The sequence below is a fragment of the Rhincodon typus genome, chromosome 40 (genome assembly GCF_021869965.1).
Source record: "Rhincodon typus isolate 14 chromosome 40, sRhiTyp1.1, whole genome shotgun sequence".
Lineage (NCBI taxonomy): Eukaryota > Metazoa > Chordata > Chondrichthyes > Orectolobiformes > Rhincodontidae > Rhincodon > Rhincodon typus.
The window spans coordinates 1,446,191-1,466,352 of NC_063371.1; the positions used below are offsets into that span (position 1 = coordinate 1,446,191).

Here is a 20,162-nt window from a genome sequence, read left to right on the forward strand (position 1 = left end):
TCGGTTGTAACGCTGTCCGTCACGCCCTCACTCTCGGTTGTAACGCTCTCGGTCACGCCCTCACTCTCGGTTGTAACGCTCTCCGTCACGCCCTCACTCTCGGTTATAACGCTGTCTGTCACACCCTCGCTCTTGGTGAATGGCTCTGTGGTTGGTTGAGGCTCTGATTTTGGTGGTTTTTGTTGGGTTTCTGTTTTACAGAAGCCCTCCAGAGCATCGCCGTTACCGTTCAGAAAGTGAAGTGGAACCTGACGGGTGAGGTGCTGCCAATCTGTGTTGATCGTATGCACCGGTGAGCTATGGGGTACGGGGTCTCTGGCTGCCCAGGGGCCATAGTCCACCAGCTGAAGCAAACCTTGGGCATCTGGTTAGACCCCCCCGGGGGTCGGGGGCGGGGGGGTGGAGGGGGGTTGGTGGTGGAGCTGGTTTGTAATCAATCCGACCCCCTTACAGGCTCCGTGCCCACATCTGGGCTGTCCCTTCAGCCCATCAACCTGTCTGTGATCCCTTTGCATCCACTTCACGGGAAGATCAAGAAAGCGCTGCGCAACCAGGCCATTCGGCCTTCCTTCGAACCTGCTGTCCCATTCAGTGCGATCACGGGCTGATCATCCAGGTCCGTTCCCCTCCCGCCCCCCCCACCCCCCCGTTCCCCCCCTTCTACCCCCCCACTCTTTTATCTCTTCAGCCTGAAGAACTCTTAACGCTGTCGCGGTGGCTCAGCGTTTGGCGCCGCTGCCTCATGGCACCAGGGGGACCCAGGTTTGATTCCAGCTTCGGTGGGGGGGGGGTGGCGGGGGGCGATTCTGTGTATGTGTGTGGAGTCTGCATGTTCTCCCCCCCCCCAAACGCATCTGCGTGGGGTTTTCTCCCGCAATCCAGCAGGTTAGAACGGCTTGGCCGTACTAAATCGCCCCGTCCAGCGATGCGCGGGATGGGGTGGATCAGCTGTGGGAGATGCCGGGTTGGGAGGGAGAGGGGAGCAGGGGGTTGGTGGGTGGTGGAGGTGAGTGAGTGGGATGCCCTTCAGATGGTCAGTGTGGACCTAGTGGCAGCCAACTGCTTCCAGGCTCTCGGGATGAGAACGTAGAACAGTGCAGCACAGCACAGGCCCTTCGGGGCCCACGATGTCATGCCGATCTGTTATCCTACAAAAACAGGAACTCACTCCAGTTTGGTCTTCATTTGGTGAGTGGGATCGCGCAGCTTTGAGCGAGCTGAGCTCTCCCTTGTCACGGTGAGACGTGGAGTTTCACCGAGAATCTGGATCAATGAGATTGCCTATCCAATTGTGGATCACCTCTGAGCGGGTTAGAGCCGGTTGAGTTGGGGGAGGGTCAGGAGGGGCTTGTTCCAACGATTTGAAACAAACCAAGGCACATCCCCCACCCCGACCCACAGGGAGGTGATTGTTCATTCTGTTCCCATCCTGTTCCCCTGCAGGTCACGCATCACTGAAGCTCTTTGGGCCCTGCTCCTGTCCATTGCTCATTTCTTGGTGGCCGTTGTCAATTCTGTTGTCCGGGCCTGTCGACAGGGCCTGCTGAAGAACAGGTATCTCTCTCTCCATCTGTCTCTCTCCTCTGCCTCAGCTCGCTCCAATGGGGTGTCCTCCAGCCTTCCCGGCAGCGAACAGCCTGGCTGGCAGCGAACCATTCACGTTTCAGTGGCTCCCAAAGGGTGACCCCCACCCATCTCCCACCCGCTTCCCAGCTCGCTCGGCCTCCCTGCACATCGACCTGTGGTTCCAGCCTCCGTTTCGTTTCTCCCAGAATCACCATCCCACTGTGCCCTTCGCTGACTCCCAGCGTCCCATACACACACACACACACACACACACACACACACTCCCCCACTCAAAACACACTCACTCACAGACACACGCACACACTCACACGCACACACTTTCACACACTCGCGCACACTCACACACATGCACCCACACACACACGCACGCACTTTCACTCACACACATACACATGGACACACACACAGACACACACACACACACTCTCACACCCACACACACTCACACACAAACTCACACTCACACACACACAGACATACACACACACACAGACACACACACACACAGACAGACACAGACACAGACACACACAGACACAGACACACACACACACACACACACACAGACACACACACACAGAGACATACACACAGAGACATACACACAGACACAGATACACACAGACACACACTCACACTCACACACACACAGACACACACACACTCACACTCACAGACATACACACACACTCACACACACACACACACAGACACACACTGTGCCCTGTGCTGGTGGGGATTCAGGGTGATTCAGCCTCTGGCCCTTCCTGAGCCTGTGTTCCTGACCAGGAACTGCTGGTCTCTTTTTCTATCTCGGCAGGAAAGTTGACCGGTTGCCGGGGGAGCTGCCTGACATGGAGGCGAACCGCCCTGAGGCTCCTCTGGGCCCGTTGCCGGACATTGAGGTGGAAGAGGCGTCGGATCTCAGTGACAATGGTTCGCTGGAGCAGGAGGAGGACAAAGACCAGGCATTTTTCATCTACCTGCCCCAGAACAGCAGGCAGTACTGGCACATTGGTTACTTGCAGAGCCCAGACAGACCAGCCAGCTTCTGGCCCCCGCTACCCTCCAGCGCCTCCTCCTCATCCAGCGGCCAGGACGCCCTGGACGAGGACGATGGTTTCCGGTCATCTGTGTCAAGCAGCTGCTTGAGCAACACCAGCAGCACCTCGATGTCTTCGTCCTCCTTTCCGGCAAACGACAAGGCCCAAGCCACCGTGAAGCCGTTCGCGCCCAGCCACCGGCTCCCTCCTCACCCGCAGAGCTCAGGCCCCGGGTCCGAAATGGGCACGGCTCGCCTTGGGCACCACCGCCAAGCGAGCGGGCAAGCCTGGCAGCGAGCAGCGAACAGCGAGAGGGACAAGGAGTAACCGCGATGGGCAGCACCAAGTCAACGCACTGACTGCCCTCCCCCCACCCCCCTTCCCTGTCAGGAATCCCCACCCCCCTTCCTCCTCCCCCCACCCCCCAAACACGCCCCCAGTTTTCTCTCTCGAGACCCACGGGGCCTGCCCAGTCACTTTCCCCACGGGTTCCGTTCCCTGCGGATCTCCCCCATTCCCACACGACGAGGTCAAAGGCCAAGCTGCTGTGAACTCCCGCCGACTCCGGAACGTTCCCTCTCCTCGGCCTCCCGCACGGGATCAGGAATTGCGACCCGCCGATGGGCGGATGCGCTTCGACAGCTCTTTCTATTTTAGGAAGCAGGATTTTTTTTCATATATATAGTAAAATTGGTTGAAAATGTCGTCGTTTCGGGGACCGCCTCGCTCTTTTCTGACACGTTGACCCTCTGTCAGGTTGTGTTTCGCGCGGAAAGCTTTCCTGCCCCTCAGTCTCTCCCTTGGAAAACTAGCCCCCCCACCCATGCCATCCCTGACAAAACCTGTCGTGCCCGTCTGTGTTTCTAGCCTGCGTCTGCTTCTTCTGTCCTTACTGGAGAGGTCAGTGGGGTTTCCCACACATTAAAATGCCATCTGTCAGTCCAGTTGGGCAGCACAGGAGGCTGTGGCATAAGATCAGAGCCCGCGGTGTGAGGGGCAAGGTACTGGCATGGATAGAGGATTGGCGGACTGGCAGAAGGCAGGGAGTGGGGCATAAAGGGTCTCTTTCAGGATGGCAGCTGGTGACTGGTGGAATTCTGCAGGGGTCTGTGTTGGGACCACAACTATTCATGTCATCTGTGAACAATTTGGAAAAAGGAACTGAAGGCCTCCATCGCACAGTTTACAAAGATAGATGGAGGGATAGGTACTGTTGAGGAAGCAGGGAGGTGACAGAAGGACGTGAACGGGCTGGGAGAGTGGGCAAAGATGTGGCAGATGGAATACAATGTGGGAAAGTGTGAGGTTGTGCACTTTTGTTGGAAGATTCGAGGCATAGACTATTTTCTAAACAGGGAAAGGCTTTGGAAATCTGAAGCACAAAGGAGCTTGTAATTCCTTGTTCAGGATTCTCTGAAGGTCTACATGCAGGTTAAGTTGGGAGTTAGGAAAGCAAATACAATGTTAGGATTCATTAGGATTCATTTACAAAGGCTAGAATACAAGAGCAGGGATGTACTGCTGCGGCTGTATTCGGCTCTGGTCAGACCTCTTCTGGAATATCGTGAGCAGTTTGGGGCCCTGTATCCAAGGGAGGATGTGCTGGCATTGGAGGGGGTCCAGAGGAGGTTTATAAGAATGATCCTGGGCATGAGGGGCTTGCCATGTGAGGAGCTGGTGAGGACTCTGGGTCTGTACTCGATGGAGTTTAGAAGGATGAGGGGGAATCTGATTGAAACTTACAGAATACTGAGAGACCTGGATAGAGTGGGCACGGAGAAGATGTTTCCACCAGTAGGAGGGACTAGAACCCAGAGTGGGGGGCACAGACTCGGAGTGAAGAGACGACCCTTTAGAACGGAGATGAGGAGAAATTTCTTCACCCAGAGGGTGGTGAATCTGTGGAACTCAGAGGGCTGTTGGGGCCAGGTCATTGAGTGTATTTAAGATGGAGATAGATAGGTTCGTGATGAGTGAGGGGGTCAAGGGTTACAGGGAGAAGCAGGAGATGGGGTTGAGAAACATGTCAGCCATGATCGAATGGTGGAGCAGATCCAACAGGCTGAATGGCCTCAATCTGCTCCTGGATCTTATGGTCTTACAGATGACCTTTTGACTTGGGTGGTTTCAGTAGAGAGAGGCAGAGAGGAGGGGGTGTGTGTGTACATTTCTCTTCACCTCCCTCTCTCATCTGTTTCCCACCCAGTTATTGACCTCCCACCCATTTCCTCTCAGCTCCCTCGTCATCTCCCTTCCACCTCCTCGTGTCCTTCCCTGCTCCGACGAAAAGAACCCCAGCCTTTCCGATCGTTCCATTCGGCCGGAAAGAAAAGAGGTGGGATGAGAGGGACGGCCCTTGACATCAAGACCGCATTCAACCGAGTGTGGCATCAAGGAGCCCGAGCAAAACTGGCATCAGTGGGAATCAGGGGGCAAACTCTCCGATAGTTGGAGTCAGACCTGGCACATAGGAAGATGGTCGTGGTTGTTGGGGATCAGCCAACTCAGGTCCAGGACATCTCTGCAGGAGTTCCTCAGGTTAGTGTCCTGGGCCCAACCATCTTCAGCTGCTTCATCAATGACCTTCCCTCCATTAATTAAAGGGAGATTTGGAAGGCTGATAAGACAGTTGGACAAAGATTATCAGCGTTTAATGGGAAGGGAACAGAGGGTTCAAATAACGGCAGCGTATACAAGGGCAAAAGACTTTTACAATACTGCGTACAATTCTGGTCTCCCTGCTATAGGAAGGATGTTGTGAAACTCGAAAGGGTTTAGAAAAGATTTACAAGGCTATTGCCAGGTTTGGAGGGTTTGAGCTATAGGGAGAGGCTGAACAGGCTGGGATTATTTTCCCCGAAGCATCAGAGGATGAAGGGTGACCTTATAGAAATTTATAAAGTCATGAGGGACATGAATGGGGTGAATAGTGAAGGTCTTTTTTTCCCCAGGGTAGGGGAGTCCAAAACTAGAGGGCATAGGTTTAAGGTGAGAGGGGAAAGATATAAAAGGGACCTGAGGGGCAACTTTTTCACACAGAAGGTGGTCATGTCTGGAATGAGCTGCCAGAGGAAATGGTGGAGACTGGTACAATTACAACATTCAAAAGGCAAGTGGATGGGGACATGAATAGGAAGGGTTTAGAGGGATATGGGCCAAATTGTGGCATTAGATTAATTTAGGATATCTGGTCAGCATGGATAAGTTGGGCCGAAGGGTCTGTTTCCGTGCTGTATGATTCTATGACAGAACTGAAAGCTCTTTAGCTGACTCGTGGGTGAATCGAAGATTTAAATGGCAATGAATGACTCTGATATAATCGCCATTTCAGAGACAGATTTGCAGTCTGGGCAAGGCTGGAATCTGCTCATCGGAGGGGACTTTCCATTTGACAAAGACAAGAGGAAAGGGGAAGGAGGTGGGACAGCTCAGTTAACAAAGCAGGAATCAGGACCACAGTGAGAAATGATCTTCACTCAGTCGATTAGGATATAGAATCACATTGGGTGAAGAACGAAAACAGCAAAGGAAAGACATCAGTGGTCCATCCCTCAAAAGAAATAACAGGACCAGAAAGAAAGCGTCTGTAAAAATCATGTCAGTTTAATATTCATATGAATTGAACAAATCAAATTGGCAAAGGTAACCTGGATGATGTGTTCATAAAGCATATTTAGGACCATTTCTGAAAATGATAGATTCTCTAAGATTAACAGGGGCGAAGTTAGTTTGGACTTGGTCATGTGTCAGGAGCAGGATTGTATCTGGACCTCCCCCACAAAAGGCAAGAGTGATCATAACATGATGGAATTTGTTTTGCAAGCGGGAAATATTCCAAACTCCTTAAACTGAAAGAGAGTCATAGAGTTGTCCAGCACGGAAACAGTCCCTTTGGTCCAACTTGTCCATGCCGACCAGATATTCTAAATTAATCTAGTCCCATTTCCCAGCATTTGGCCCATATCCCTCTAAACCCTTCCTATTCACGTACCCATCCAGATGCCTTTTTTAATGTTGTAATTGTACCAGCCTCCACCACTTCCTTTGGCAGCTCGTTCCATACACGCACCACCCTCTGCATGAAAAAGTTGCCCTTCAGGTCCCTCTTAAATCTTTCCCTTCACGCCTATGCCCTCCAGTTTTGGACTCCCCTCCCCTGGGGAAAAGACCTTGGCTATTCACCTTATCCACGCCCCTCATGATTTTATAAACCTCTATAAGGTCACCCCTCAGCCTCCGACGCTCCAGGGAAAATAGCCCCAGCCTATTCAGCCTCTCTCTATAGCTCAAACCCTCCAAAACCTGGCAACATCCTTGTAAATCTTTTCTGAACCCTTTCAAGTTTCACAAATTCCTTCCTATAGCAGAGAGACCCGAACTGCACACAGTCTTCCAAAAGTGGCCCTGTACACCTGCGACATGACCCTCCCAACTCCTACACTCAATGCACTGACCAATAAAAGCAAGCGTACCAAATGCCTTCTTCACTACCCTGTCTACTTGCGACTCCACTTTCAAGGACTTATGATCCTGCACCCCAAGGTCTCTTTGCTCAGCAATACTCCCCAGGATCTTACCATTAAGTGTATAAGCTCTGCCCTGATTTGCCTTTCCAAAATGCAGCACCTCACATTTATCTAAATTAAACTCCATCTGCCACTCCTCGGCCCATTGGCCCAACTGATCAAAGTCCCAAGCCAACAGAAAAAGGTCTGAGGATGGAATTGACTGTGGGTGGTCTGGGTCAGTATTTTTCAAGACGGGAGGCAGTGGGAAATGTTTCAGGAGATTCTCCTCAAAGACATATTCCGTTGAAGAAGAAGGAGTGTGTGAGAAGAGTCCACCATCCCAGGCTCGGGAAAGAAGGTAAGGGTGCGATCAAATTGAAAAGAAAGGTTTACTGGTTGGAAAGAGGAGAGGCTGGCCAAAGATTGGGGAGAATTTTAGAAGCCGACAAAGGATGACTCAAAAGAAATGGAAGGAATACAAGAGAAAACTAACAAGAAATCGAAATAACAGACAGTCCAAGCTTCTGCAAAGGAAGGGAGTTGCTAAAGTGAGCAGTGGAACTTTAGAAGCCGAAACCAGGGAGCTAAGGATGGGAAACGGCAGTGGTTTTGAGAAAATATCTCACACTGATCTTCACAATAGAAGGGGACTGTGTCTTCGGGTCTTAGAACAAGTGACTGCATACATGACGGGCGGTGTAATGGTTAACATCGTCGGAATTCCCAAAGCCAAGCAACTTGGAAAACTGCAAACGTCTGCTCGCAGGAAGGAAGGGGACAGCATAGAGTAAATTTTAGTCCAGTTAGTCTCAAGACCTAAGTCACAGGGACAAGAGGAGGCCATTCAGCCCCTCAAGCCTGCTCTGCTGTTCAACAGGATCGTGGCTGATCCGACATTTGTCACCTCCACCCCCAAAACCCTTAATTCCCCGACTGATCAAGATTTATCCATCTCAGCCTTAAATATACACAAGGACTCTGCCCCCCACAGCTCTCTGCGGCAAGGAGATCCAAAGACTCATCACCCTCTGACAGAAGAAATTCCTCCTCATCTCAGTCTTAAATTGGTGCGCCTTTATTCCGAGAGTATGCCCTCTGGTCCTAGGTTCTCCCATGAGGGGAAACATCCACTCAGCATTGACCCTGTCAAGCCCCTTAAGAATCTGAAATGTTTCAGTGAGAATACCTCTCACTCTTCGAAACTTGAGTGGAACCCCAACCAGTTGTAGTCAGACTTTCCCTCTCTTATACTCCAACCCCCTTGAAATAAGGGCAAACATTCCACTAGCCCTTCTTGATTCCCTGCTGTACCTGTGTGCTAGCTTTCTGTGTTTCATGTACAAGTACACCCCAAGTCCCTTGGCGTTGTAGCTTTTTGTGCTTTTTCTGCATTTAAATAATCCTTTGTTCTCCCTTCCAAACTGAACTTCACATTTTCCCACACTATAGTCCATTGGCCAACTTTCTGCCCACTTACTTAACTTGTCAACATTTCTTGGTAAACCGTTTCTATCTCTCTCGCCATGTGCCTTTCCACCTATTTCTGTGTTGTCTGCAAGTCTGGCTTCAGTATATTTGCTTCTTTCTTCCAAGTCGTTAATATATATTGTAAACACTTGTGGTCTCAGTACTGAATAATGTAGAACCCCCCTGGGAACAGGTTGCCAACCTGACAAAGAACCCGTTTTCCCCACTCGCTGTTTCCTGCCCATCAGCTAATTCTCTAAATACTACCTCCAACACTGTGGGCTCTTATCTTTTGACTTAACCTTTTCTGTGGTACCTTGTAGAATGCCTTCTGGAAGTTCAAGTACAGCACATCTACTGGTTTCCCTCTATCCACTCTGGTTGAGGCTTTCTCAAAACAACCCTTAAGAACTTTATTTCACTCCTTTCTGTAGTAGCAAATTCCACAGGTTCACCCATTCTCTGTGGAAAGAAATTTCTCATCTCAGTCCCAAATGTCCTACCTCGTATCTCACCTCCTGGTTTGGGATTCCACAATCATCAGGAACATCCCTCTGTGTTCATCCTGTCTGGTCCCTGTTAGAATGTGATAGGTTTCTTTAATCGCACCCTCCCATTCTTCTAAATTCCAGTGAATATAGTCCTAACCGATATAGTCTGTCTCCATACATCAGCTGTGCCATCCCAGGAATCAGTCTGGTAAATCTTCGCTGCACTCCTTCTATCTCCAGAGCCCCCTTCCTCAGATAAGGAGACCCCAAACCTCACACACACAATACTCCAGGGTCCAATTGCAGAGAGACATCCCTGCTCCTGTACTCCAATCCTCTCGCCATGGAGGGGCCCAACATCCCATTGGCCTTCCTCACCGCCTGCTGCTCCTGCAAAGCAGATTTTCAGCGACTGGTCTCCGAGGGACACCCATGTCTTGTTGGACATAGCCCTCTCTCAACTTACAGCCATTCAAACCATAATCTGCCTTCCTGTTATTGTTACCAAACTGGATAACCTCACATTGATCCACATGAAACTGTATCTGCCATGCATTTGCATCAGCCTGTCCAAATCACACTGTAATGTCTCTGCAACCTCCTTACAGCTCACCCTTCCACCCAGCTCTGCATTATCTGCAAATTTTGAGAGATTACATTTATTTCCCTCATCTAAATCATTAATATATATGGTGACTAACTGGGGTCCTGGTGCTGATCCTGGTGGTAACCCAGTAGTCATTGCCTACCACTCAGAAAAAGACCCATTTATTCCTGCCTTTGTTTCCTATCTGCTAACCAACTTTCCTTTCATCCAACACACTTTCTGCAATCCCACACATTAATCTCGTTTGTGGGACTTCTGAAAGTCCAAATAAACTACATCCACTGGCTCCTCCTGTTCAACTCTCTTGGTTATATCCTCAAAGAATTCCAATCAATTTGTCAAGCCTGACTTCCCTGACATAAATCTATACTTACTGTGTCCGATTCTACCACCGCTGTCTAAGTGCTCTGCTCTAAAAATCCTCAAGAGTTGACTCTAGAATCCTCCCCACTACCAATATCAGACTGTCTCCATTTTTAAATCGTGGCATTACGTTAGCTACCCTCCAATCTGTAGGAATGGATCCAGAGTCAAATGAATCCTGAAAGATGACTGCTAGAGCATCCATTAATTTTAGGGTCACTCTGGGACATAGATTATAAGGCTGTTCAGATTTATCAGCCTTCAACACCCATCAATTTCTCCAACACTATTTCTCACCCCATAGACTCCCCTCCCCTGCTGCATTTCAGGTGTCCCCATTGTGAATGTGTTTAGGTGGCCAGCCATTTCTTCGCACCCTATGAGAAATTCCCCTGTTTTTGTCTACAATTGTCTTCACCAACCTGTTTCTCTTTATGTATCTATCGAAGCTGATAGATGGTTTCTGCCTTCTCCACAAGCTATCTCTTGTACTTCTATTTCGCTTTCCTTAAGCCCTTTCGTCCTCCTGTTCTGAATTCTAAACTGCTCCCACCCCTCGACACTTCTGTTTTATGGCCAATTTGTACGCCTCTTATGGAGTCATACGGCACAGAAACAGACCCTTCGGCCCAACCAGTCCATGCTGACCATAATCCCAAACTAAGCTAGTCCCACCTGCCCGCTCCTGGCCCATACCCCTCCAAACCTTTCCTATTCATTGTACATATCCAAATGACTTTTAAACGTTGTAACTGTACCCACATCCACCACTTCCTCTGGAAGTTCATTTCACATATGAACCACTCTCTGTGTATAAAAGTTGCCCCTCATGTCTTTTTAAAATCTTTTCTCCACTCACCTTAAAAATATTCCCCCCAGTGTTGAAATCCTCCATGCTTGGGAAAATATACCTGCCATTCACCTTATCTATACCCTTCATGATTTTATAAATCTCAAAACCTGGGGTGGCACAGTAGCTGAGTGGTTCGCATTGCTGCCTCAAGGCACCAGGGGCCTGGGTCCGATTCCACCCTCGGATCGACTGTCTGTGTGGAGTTTGCACATTCTCCCCGTGTCTGCGTGGGTTTCCTCTGGGTGCTCCAGTTTCCTCCCACAGTCCAAAGGGGTGTAGGTTTGGTGGATTAGCCATGGGAAATGCAGGGTTGTAAGGGAGCGGAGGGGTGGTCTGGGTGGAATGCCTTTCAGAGGATCAGTGTGGGCTGAATGGCCTGCTTCCACACTATCATGATTCTACGATGAGGTCACTTCTCAACCTCCTACACTCCAGTGAAAATAGTCTCAGCCTCTCATTATAACTCAAGCCCTTTCATTCCTGGCAACATCCTGGTAAATCTTTTCTGAACCCTCTCCAGGAGAATAATATCCTTCCCTTATAACAGGGAGACCAGAACTAGACACAGTGCTCCAGAAGAGGCCTCACCAGCGTCCTGTACAATCTTAACATGACGTCCCGACTCCTACACTCGTAGGACTGAGCAATGAAGGCAAGTGTGCCAAACGCCGCCTCCCACCCTGTCTACATGTGACACAAACTTCAAAGAACTATGTACCTGAACCCCTCTGTTCTATAGCACTTCCCAGGGCCCTACCATTAATTTTAGAAGTCCTGCTCTTGTTAGTCTTACCAAAATGCAATACCTCGTATTTATTCAAATTAAATTCCATAGAACAGTACAGCACAGTATAGGCCCTTCAGCCCATGATGTTGTGCCGAACTTTTACCCTAAACCTAAGGTCTATCTAACCTCCACCGCTACCTTATATCCACAGCAACCTCCATCTGCCACTCCTTATCCCATTGACCCAATGGATCAAGAATTCTTTGTAATCTCAGACAGCCTTCTTCACTGTCCATTCTACCATCAACCTTGATGTCACCTGTGAACCTACTAAGCATGTCCTCTCTAATCTCATCTAAATCATTGATATGAATGACAAACAAAAGTGGGCCCAGCACCAATCCATCTGTTCTTCTATCAAACACATGCTATATCCAATTTCCTGTTTCAGGCATGGATTGGCCATCATTCCTGTTTTGACTTTTAGGCCAGACAGCAATGAACGATCATCGCAGTTCACTCACGAATATTTGCTCTTGCTTTCCCACCATCGTCCCTTTAAGTCATGTCTATCATCACCAACTCCTGCCTCACACCATCAGAATTCCCACTGAGGGACCCTCATCTCACCGACTCTCCATCTGCATGAGATATTCCTGACAGTCCAGGCCCACTTCGTTTTGGCCTGTGCACAGCAGATGGGGGCTGAGAAATGAGAAGGAAGGATTGGGACGGATTGCTGAACGGCCTCTTCCGGTGCTGCTGTGATTCTATCACCTGACCAGTCGGGTGGGGAAGGGGTGGAGTGGCCCTTTAAGAGGGAGAGGCCGAGGGTTCAAATCTAGGCAAGTTGGTTCAGTTTGTTGTGTGAGCTCTTTTGGGACGTTCAGTTATGAATTATATGCCGGGGACAGCAAGTCTTATTGAGGACATTGACAGTGAGTGTTTGCAAGGGGGAAGGGAGTTGCACAGTGCATCTTCTGTGCAAAAAAAAACATGAAATGTCAGGGCTTGGAAAGTTTTCTTGGCTGCTACCGGTCATACAGGAACGTCTGAGAGACCGGAGGGTTTAATTTGTCTGAAATTTGGGGCTGGGCTTGCATTTGGGGGGACAAAACTTGGAGTGAGCTCTTTCCTGAGTGTGTGAGAAATCTTTGTAAGACCGGTGAAGGTAAAAGTGCACTAATTTCAGTTTCCCCAAACAGCTACCAATCCAATTTCAGTGTTGGGGAAAATGTTGCATCGTGAAAATTGTAGGCAGGATTGAAGGAGTTTACTTCTGGTTGCATTTGGGTGGGGGGAAAGAGGGGGTGTGGGTTTGGGACGATGGGTTGGGGTGCTCTCAATTCTGCACAGGAGGAGATTAGTTCGTTAGTTAGTTTGTGAGCCCGACCTGGCATTGGTTAAGATCTTTTCTTCCCCTCTGCATCCTCAACCCTTGTTTTGAGTTTTTCACCTCCTCGAGGTTTTGCAGAAGGACCTGGATAGCTGCAGTTTAGTGTTGAGGGTCAGGGGTGAGGAAGGGGAAATGGTGGCGATCAGTGCTTTCGTAGAGGTGCAGAGGGGCAAGGTTATATTTGATAGCCCGGGCCCCATAGTGGACAGGTTCCCACACCAAAGTGGGGGGAGTTAAAGTCGAATCAGAGATAGTAGGAACTGCAGATGCTGGAGAATCCGAGACAACAAGGTGCAGGGCTGGATGAACACAGCAGGCCAAGCAGCGTCAGAGGAGCAGAGAGGCTGACGTTTCGGGCCTAGACCCTTCATCAGAAAAGGAGTTAAAGTGTTGGTCTTTGTCTCTAAGTGGTTGGATATTTACAGGGTGGGTGTTATGGCCTGACAGACCCAGACATTCAGATTTTGGCCATTCCCTTTCTTGAAGGATTTGGCAGATTTTGTGCCAGCAGACAAGATGGCGCTTCAGTCCATCTTGCCTGCCCCTATCTCCTGCATTTTTTTTAAAAAAAAACGCTTTCTAATCAACCCGTTCAGAAATACTTGAAAAAGGATGTACTGACACTGGAGGGAGTGCAGTGGAGGTTGATTCCAGAATTGAAAGGGTTGACTTATGGGGAGAGATTGAGTAGACTGGGACTACACTCATTGGAATTTAGAAGAATGAGGGGGGAGATCTTATATGAACAGATAAAATTATGAAGGAAATAGATAAGATGGAAGCAAGAAGGTTGTTTCCACTGGGGGGTGTGAAACTAGAACTAGGGGGCATAGCCTCAAAATAAGGGGGAGCAGGTTTAGAACTGGGGTGAGAAGGAACTCCTTCACCCAAAGGGAATCTGTGGAATTCCCTGCCCTGAAGCTATCTCCTTGAATGTTTTTAAAGCTAAGATAATTCCTTTTTACTGTTCCAGTTTAAAAAAAAAATCACGACGGGTTACGGTGAGTGGAGCAGAGTCCATGAAAGGCAGAGCGGGCTGGAGGGACCAGATTGCAGCCTCCTGCTCCTGTTCCTTATGGTCTTGCACACCTCTGAAGCAGGTGGGACTTTGTCCCTGCGTACCATTTTTATCCAGAACAATCAGCCCCAGAGCGAAGGTTGACAGGAATGTAACCAGGAGACGGGTGGGAATGGCCGGGGGGCCTTATATTTTGGGGGACAGATTGCCCACTGGATAGAACGATGGCTAGATGCAGTGGTCTGTGACGTTAAAGGTTGCTTGATTTGATTGGCTTGATAAGCTTCGACTTGGAGCCTGGATGATGTCAGGAAGGACTTGGTAACTGGTGACAAACTGAAAGTGTGCCCTCTGTCTGCACCCCCCCACTTTTGCCTGCGTTCCCAAAGATCATTGAGATGGGGCTGCTGGTGGTGGCATTAGAACGTTGCCAAGGCTCAGTCTGAGTTGTTGCTTTTTCTCACGGTCACCCCAGTTTGAGGCTTGAAAATTGTCACAATGTGCAGCCCCTCAATGTGACCTCTGAGGAGGTTTGTGGGGAGGGAGGGGGGGTAGGTGAGATACAGTCGAGTTTAGGGGCTGGGATCAGTTCTTGGCTGTTGCCATAGAGGGCCAGTCTGGGACAGTCGCTGATGTCACTCAGTCAGCTCTCCTCAGAGGCTGTTGCTACACTGGAGCTCCAAGCTCCCCAAATTTCCATTCACGGGGCCCCACTCTGGGAAGTCACGCCTAAAGGACAAGGGAGCCAAGGGCTCGAGTTGCAGATCAGTCCAGTCCTCCAGTTGGACGGGTTAGACATGGGGGAAATGCAGGGGTCGAGGAATGAGTCTGGGTGGGATGCCCTTCAGAGGGACTTGTTGGGCCGAATGACCTGTTTCCACACTGTCATGACGCTATGACTCCATGAATGGTGGCAGTTGGGAGAGGGCTGAATGGCCTCCTCACTGTCTGCCTTGACGCAGTCCTCCAGCCTGGCACTAGAGGGTGCTGCTGTACCATACAGGCCTCTGCTGCCGCATAGTGGTGGAGGCTGGTACTGCCTTGTCTCTGGTTAGTTTCTGCAGGCAGTCCCATCCTTGCAGTGTATGACTGAGGGCAGTATCAACAACAACTTAATTTCTGTAGCAGCACAGTTGAGAGTGGGGAACAAGTCCTGCGGAGCTCAAGAGGAATGTTGATCAAAAATTAATCTTGAGACTGAGTTATGGGCAAGTCTCTGCAGAGGAGAGTAGCATGTCCTGAACAGCAGTAAAGCCCCAGAAAGTTCTGAACCTGCACCCAGTGGGTGGGGGTGGTCAGCCTGTATCTGCAAGGAGGCCCAGTTTCAAAAGTGGGGCAGTTCTTAATTGCAGGAGGCAGTTGGTTGTGTTTAAATAAAGCTCTTGGAGTTGGTGGCTGCAGTGGAGACTGTTCAGCCCACTCCATGTCCTGCTAGCCACTCAGCTCTGTGCCCTGGCTCTTTGCCTGCAAAGCCGTCTGACATTGGCCTGTTGGTGCCAAGTATTTCAGCTGCCCCTATTTCGAGAAGGGTTCTGGTGGCGCAGCGGCAGTGTCCCTACTGAGCCAGGTCAAAGTCCTACCTACTCCAGAGGTTTGTGGGGTGGGTGGTGCTTCGATAAATACCTTCCTTCCAGACAGTGGCTCAGCCTGAGAGGGGACCCAGCCCTGCGTGGGCAGCAGGAGTAAAGAGTGGGAATAAACTCCGGTTGCCACTTGAGGTCTATCTGCTGTCTCTGACGGTGCCCGATGGTAAGAGCTGGCCAATTCTAGTCCACCCTGAGATGTGAATTGGTCCCTCTGCTAGTGAGGTCAGGGCATTCACCAGGGGACCAGCTTAAGCAAGGGGATGGCATCGAAGGGTAATTGGGGAGAGGGAGCTAACTGGGGACGGGGTGGTGTGAAATTGATCTTTCTAAGCTGTTTAATATTACAGAGAAACACCTCGTCCTCCTACGCGATGGACGAACACTAATTGGATATTTGAGAAGCATCGATCAGTTTGGTGAGTACAACGTGAGTCTCTGACGTGACAAATGAAATGAAATAGCGTTCAATGGTTTAATTGATCTGTGTTTGATTGTGCCAATCTGGTGCTCACTGCTCAGTTAGTTAAGCTTGCGAGTTAATGTCTGACCTCAGGAGTTTCTTCTGTCCCTCTGTTTGATGCCTGCTCATCGTCCTTAATCCCAAGTTCCCATCCCACTGACGCATCCTCGGCTAGAAATATCTTCTGACCATAGCGTGTGTTTGGAAACTTTTAATTTTGTAAGTAACACAGAAACCACAGGGCTTCATAGCAATGTGGCTGCAATGGAGTCATCACTATAGATTGACCCCCAGCTCTTCGGAGGGGTGGTGTTGGGCTGAATGGCCTGTTTCCACGCTGTCAGGACGCTATGACTCCATGAATGGTGGCAGTTGGGAGAGGGCTGAATGGCCGCCTCAGTGTCTGCCTTGACGCTGTCCTCCAGCCTGGCATTAGAGGGTGTTGCTGTACCATACAGTGAGGAGCACCCTCTGCTACCACATAGTGGTGGAGGCTGGTACTGCCGGTCTCTGGTTAGTTTCTGCAGGCAGTCCCGTCCTTGCAGTGTATGACTGAGGGCAGCAGTAACAACAACAACTTAATTCTGAGGTCAGGTGTAGGATATGGAGAAGGGAAGGCGAACATTGGGTTTAAATCCAGGTTTTTTTTGTTTGTAAATCGGTGTTGTTCCCCTCTCTCTGGAGAGTGGTTCCTTTCACCCCTGTACCCTGTAGTGTCACTGAACCCTCTTGTTGAATTCAGCTCGCACTGTTAAAACCGTTTGTTTGTTTTGTACTCTTGCAGCCAACTTGGTTCTCCACCAGACCCTGGAACGCATTCACGTGGGCCGCAAATACGGAGATATCCCGCGAGGAATATTTGTCGTGCGAGGAGAGAATGTGGTCCTCCTGGGAGAGATTGTAAGTCCTGCGCTGACCAGCGTTCAGACCAGGTTTCGGGCCTGAGTGGATCTGGGGTTGGATGGGGTGGGGGGGGGGGGGGGGGAGCGGCTTCAGATGCAGCTGGAGGTCACCTTTTGGTGCTCGCCCACGCGCGTCACCCGTGAGCTTTGCTTGAGGGCGGCGAGATGGCATTATGCAGTTTGGCCCCCTCCCCAGACTTGCTTCCATGTGAGGGTCTGGATCGCTCTGGGTGAAGTAGCAGAACCCAGACTGGTGACCAGCGATAGCCCGCCAACTGAGTACTTGAACTGCAGCAAGACTGGCTAAGAGGGCCAGTCCTTGGTGGAGGTGCCAGCTCCTGGCAAAGCGGGCATCTGCGACCGATTCACCCGAGCTGGTGACACGACACTTATCCGCGAGTGACTGCACCTTGAGTGCCTTGCTGTCACGGTTGGATTTCTTCTCCTGGGCAGTTGTTGAGCCCATCGTTCTGTTGGGTTTCTGGCATGCGCCATTTCCCAGAGGGCACTTTTGCTGGGCTGGGGTCAGGAGTCACGCACAGGGTTCTTCCCCTTCCCCATGCATTTTGAAGGCCCTGGCATCGGCGAGGTTGGCTCAGAGGGATGCCCTCCTACCCCGAGCGAGACTCAACCCCACTCCCTGTTCGTTTGCCCGCCTTTTGCAGGACCTGGAGAAAGAGAGCGCCTCCTCCCTCCAGCCCGTGACCATCGAGAAGATTCTAGAAGAACTGCGGCTGGAGCAGGAGATCCGTCGCCGTGCCGAAAAGCTGAAGCTTCAGGTGCTCAAGGAGCGCGGCATCACGCTACCTCGCTTCGACACCCTGGACGAGTATTGAGAGAGGCGCCACTCGCATTCTGGACTTTGGGGTTTGGTTGGGGGGAGGGGCGCCCCTTCCCTTGAGTTAGTGCTGGAGAACTTTGGCACAAAGATCTCCTGACCCCCTCCTCACCTCTGTTGCTGCTGCCATTCACTATATTCGTGACTCCCCCCCCCCCCTTGCTGGGACACTCCGCATTGGTGGAAGATGGTTGTCCACCACCCAGTGGTGATGCTAGCAGCTGGCACAAGCCAAGCGGGCACCATGTTTATGCACTGGCTTTGCAGAGACTCCAGGGCTCCGGTCTTCCTGTTTTATTGGCTCGGGAATGGAGCATGGGTCCCATCCCAAGACCAAGTGCCTGAATAACCTTGGGGCGTTGGGATGGAGGGGGAATCTATCAGACCTCGCTTGATCCTTCCCAACCACCCAAGTCCAGATGTTGGCACTTTGCAAATATTGAGCTTTATCTGCACCATCCCACCAGCCCCGCACCCCTTCCCCCACATTGCTCTGTCATGTTGGATGAGTTTTGGGATTTGGCCGAACGCGGTTTGCTCTGGGAATGTTGTGTGGAGGCGGAACAGATTTTCCTGGAGACACTGGGTCTGAGCCTGAATCTCCCCCTGAGGACGAGAGCTCTCCCAGGGGCACCTGTGTCCACAAACAGACTCGAACCTGCCCATTTTGATCTTTCACTTCTCTTTAAAGCTGCTCAATTTGCTGTTTCCAGTTCAAGGTTTTTTTTTGTTGAAGATGTATCCGTGCCACTTTCAAACTAGGCTGATTGATTTGCCAATCCCACTATTTACTTTCTAATGTCCGAACAGGAGTCAAACTGGTCTTTGGGATAGAATTACATCCCGAAGAGTTGAGAGAGCCATCAGGAGTATGTTGACAATCATGTTTGTATCTTTTTTTTGTCTGTGTTTTTGAGAGAGAGAGAGAGAAACCTCCTCTACCTGTAACTACTGGCCCCTCAAAAGATGGTGTTCAATTCTTGACACCATCCAGTCTTTTTCTCTTCCCACTGAAAGTCACCAATAAACTGCTTCTCCTTCACCACTGAAAAGTCCCTGTGGTTTGTCCGTTCACTTTCTCAGGAATTGAAGTAGGGGTTGTGGGGGCCAGCCTCTATTTGGAACTGCAAGGCTCAAATTGTCAGCAACATTGGCTGACACAATGGGCCCTTGACTGAACGGCTAAAGTCTTGGGTTTGGCAAGATGGGGCGATTGGAGACTGCGCTGCACACACCACCTTGTATAGTTAATGGGAGTGCTTTTGTTTGCAATTGCGGCCAGCTATCCTGAGCACTGTCCCCACAGTAACTGTGAGCTGTACTGTTCAGGCGTTCTGGACACTTTCCCAGGGCCACGTTTGTTATCTCTGTCGATCTGCACTTCACTGGAAGAGGGATAGGAGTAAATATGTTCTGCTGACACGGTACTGATGAGTTTCCTGCAATCAGCATAGTTGCCCAACTCGTCCTATCATGCTTGAAACATTAACTGGGTTTCCAGTACTTTCAGTTTTTATTACGGGTTTCCAGCAATCAGTGTTGTAATATTTCCCTACCTTTTGTCGGTGTGAGTTTGTCGTGCCTGTAGCTGGGTCCCAGAGCAGTCAGTTGCAGTGTTACTGCCTTGCACACAGAGGCCTGACTAGTGTCGTTGAATGGCCCCTTTTTATCTCTCTTCAAATCAAGATGATCCTTGGAAACGTAGGGATATGGGATCATCCTCCTCCTCCAGGAAATCCACTGCAAGAAATCATCTAAAAGACAGAACGAGAGGCACAGTGAGGGAATTCCACAGATCAGGGTTCAGGCAAACAGAGGGCAAAAGAGGAAAATACAACAATCGTCATAACAGAGGGCAATGGGCTTGTACACAGTCTCAGTGAGTGTGTGGGTGTCTGTATTCAAACCAGTGATTTTTTTTTTTACAGGAATGCAGGCTTATAATCAGCCTTCAAAAAGGGGCAAATACAGTCACTGGCTTTAGAGGGTCGAGAATAATAACGGTCTGTACAAGGAGCAGTGTGCTGTAGGCTCACAGTGATTGGGGGGTCGGGCCACAGCGTGTCGAGACAGTGGGTGGCACTAACGGTCACCCTTGAGCCGCAAATCCAGCTGAGTGGGTTCTTGCTGAAGTCTGTTGAACAGGGGGAGCTTCATACAGACCACCCAGCCCCTGCTGGCAGCGTGGTCCTTCCCCCAACTTCACCCCTACCGCCACCCCCCCCCCCCCCACTTCTCTCCTGTTGTGTTCGAGAAGAAGAAAGGGGGTCCGTGTGGCTTTGGAGGAGGGGTTGGGTGAGGGGGAATGTTTGCAGG

At 50.3% G+C, this 20,162-nt stretch overlaps 2 protein-coding genes across 8 annotated transcripts in view; both read left to right on the plus strand.

The window, feature by feature from the left end:
- The window catches only part of LOC109926488 (G protein-coupled receptor kinase 5-like), a 91,950-nt gene that overhangs the window by 30,183 nt on the left and 41,605 nt on the right, over nucleotides 1-20,162 (plus strand). The window lies entirely within an intron of this gene.
- LOC109912852 (U6 snRNA-associated Sm-like protein LSm1) lies at nucleotides 12,495-18,898 on the plus strand. Its single transcript, XM_020512296.2, has 4 exons — nucleotides 12,495-12,584; nucleotides 15,994-16,062; nucleotides 16,891-17,006; nucleotides 17,674-18,898. Exons 1-4 carry the CDS (start codon nucleotides 12,539-12,541, stop codon nucleotides 17,842-17,844), a joined length of 402 nt encoding a protein of 133 aa, XP_020367885.1. The 5' UTR covers nucleotides 12,495-12,538; the 3' UTR covers nucleotides 17,845-18,898.